The following is a 2,819-nucleotide window of genomic DNA, read 5'->3' as shown; positions in this document are numbered from 1 at the left end:
GCAGCCTGTGAAGGAGATGGTCCTGTCTTCCACAACCAAGTTCTCCAGCAGTTTGGGTGTCACTGTGGTGGAATAACAGAAGTCAACAAAGGACAAGTGGCTGAGGAAAAAGTACATGGGGGTGTGGAGTTTGGGGCTGATCCTGATGATTATGATCATGCCCAGGTTCCCCAGCACAGTGACTGTGTAGATGGTCAGGAACACCAGGAACAGGGGCACCTGGAGGTTGGCGTATTCAGAGAAGCCCAAGAGGGTAAAGGTGGCTCCAGAACTCTGATTTCCTTCTGCTATAAACATGGCTCCTTTTGAGGAAAATCTGAAATAATGATAATAAAAACAATAATTATTTTATATATTTTCATAATATTCTATGCCAGACATCATACCATACCTTAAACTATATTAATTAAAATCTATTTATTCAAATAATAAAATTACATCTTAAAGCATGTTAATGTAAATAATCAAGCAACAAGATAAATTTTAGAAACTGATAGATTCATATTTTTCAATATGCAAGCTGAGGCATACGTAAGTTAGGAAATTTGTGTGGGGATAGACCTATTCTTAGCAATGAGCTGGGTTTTGAAGTTGATCCTAAGTGACAGAAGTTAGAGGATAGCGTACCCCACCCTTATCCACTGCGGTTGTGTTTCAATTCTCCAGATAGTAATATGTAATTTGTATATACCATATTTTTTCCTTTACATACCTATGCATTAGAATGTTTTATAAATTAGACACAATGAGATGAATAATAATAAAATAGAATACTTAAAGTAGCATGTTAACATCACTATTTTGTACTTTAGGGACATAGGCGAGTAAAGTAAGGTTCACTTGAACAAAGGCACTCTGACACAGCTGATCTGATAAAGGAGATGGCTTCTATGTGACAAAGGGGCAGGTGGTGTAGACAGACTGGGGAAGCTGGATGAAGGGATGCTTCACATTCATAGTGGGAAGGATAGCGTGAGATTCCATCACACTATTCACAGTCACGCATAATTTAAAACTTATAAATTATTAACTTCTAGAAATTCCCACTTAATATTTTCCAACCACAGTAGTTGACCATGGATCACTATGAAAATACAAGAAGTGAAACCGCAATCGATAGAAAATAATTCTTCAGTGTTCTGGAAAAAGTTTTCAGTTTCCATTATTCTGAAGGTCTCTGCTTTTTAATGAAGATATAAATGTAGCTTTAAGATTACAAAGGATCACAAGAGCTGAAACATTAGAGGAGATGACACTGTCAGAGCTGCATTGCCAGATGTTCAGGATGAGGTCAGAGGGAAGGCCAGTTTTATGAGTCATCAAAGGAACTTTTGAGTTTGAAAACTATGTTTGGAAATAGAAGAGAATATAGTCTTGTGTATTTGTATCTTTTCTGTTCATTCTATCCATATACTGCATATACTACTATAATGGGTTTTTTTTTCTAAAATAATGTAGCAGCCTGATAAAGTGATGAAGGTATACTTTTGACACATTCCTTTACTGATGTGTTTTCTTTTCTAATGTAACTGTTTTCTAACTTAGTTTCACTGAATCTTTCATACTCACCTTAATACCATTTTAATTATCTACTCATTACCTTTATTATTATTATTATTTTAAAGTTGAGGTATTTTTATTCTTTAATTTTTTAAATTAATCATATCTATGTACATTAAAGCAATTACAGGGTACTATGTGCTGGTTGTATATACAATTTGAATATTTTCATCAAACTGATTAACGTAGTCTTCACAGCATTTTCATAGTTATTGTGTTAAGCCGTTTACTAAATTACTAAATTTACACATTTAGTAAATTTCACATGTACCCTTGTAATATGCGCTGTAAATGTGGTTTCACCAATTATCCTCCCTCCATTCTCTCGTCCACCCTCCATCCTCCCCTCCCCTCCTCTCCTTCTTTCTTTCCCCATATTCTTGGGCTATAGTAGGTTTTATAGCAGGGCTGAGTACATTGTTTACTTTTTTCAATGTAGGACTGAGCACATTGGATACTTTTTTTGCCAATCGTGAGATACTTTGCTAAGAAGAATATGTTCCAGCTCCATCCATGTAAACATGAAAGAGATAAAGTCTCCATCTTTCTGTAAGGATGCATAATATTCCAAGGTGTACATATACCAAAATTTATTAATCCATTCGTGGGTCGATGGGCACTTGGGCTTCTTCCATGACTTAGCAATTATGAATCGGGCTGAAATAAAGATTCTGGTACAAATATCTTGGTTATAATGTGATTTTTGGTTTTCTGGATATATACCTATTAGAGGAATGGTAGGTCTATTTTTAGATCCCTAAGTGTTCTCCAAACATCTTTCCAAAGGAACATATTAGTTTGCATTCCCACCAGCATTGTAGAAGGGTTCCCTTTTCTCCAGGAAAGAAAAGCCCAGGACCAGATGGCTTCACATGAGAATTATACCAAAACATTAAAGAGGAACTAGTACTTACATTACTCAACCTTTTTCAAAATATAAAAAAAGAAGGCATACTACCCAACACATTTTATAAAGCAAACATCACCTTGATCCCCAAACAAGGAAAAGACCCAATAAGAAAAGAAAATTAAAAAAAAAAGAAAAGAAAAGAAAATTATGGACCAATGTCACTAATGAATATTGATGCAAAAATATTCAATAAGATCCTAGCAAATAGAATCCAGCAACAATCAAGCAAATTATACACCATGACCCAGTGGGTTTTATCCCAGGGTCTCAAGGTTGGTTCAATTTACATAAATTTATAAGTGTAATTCATCACATAAAGAACATATGATTCTCTTAACTGATGCAGAAA

General features: G+C 34.9%; 1 protein-coding gene across 1 annotated transcript in view; it reads right to left on the bottom strand.

Moving 5' to 3' along the window:
• LOC100964962 (olfactory receptor 5D13-like) overlaps window positions 1-297 on the bottom strand; it is a 1,222-nt gene extending 925 nt beyond the window's left edge. Inside the window, exon 1 of the mRNA XM_003802437.1 lies at window positions 220-297. Coding sequence (XP_003802485.1) covers window positions 220-297 — 78 coding nt within the window. The remainder of the gene's footprint in view (window positions 1-219) is intronic.
• Window positions 298-2,819: the final 2,522 nt, after the last annotated feature.

The sequence above is a fragment of the Otolemur garnettii genome, unplaced genomic scaffold (genome assembly GCF_000181295.1).
Source record: "Otolemur garnettii isolate 467f Iridium unplaced genomic scaffold, OtoGar3 scaffold00247, whole genome shotgun sequence".
NCBI classification, from domain to species: Eukaryota; Metazoa; Chordata; class Mammalia; order Primates; family Galagidae; genus Otolemur; species Otolemur garnettii.
The sequence above is the reverse complement of the archived record's forward strand: the minus strand, read 5'-3'. Positions and strand labels throughout refer to the sequence as shown.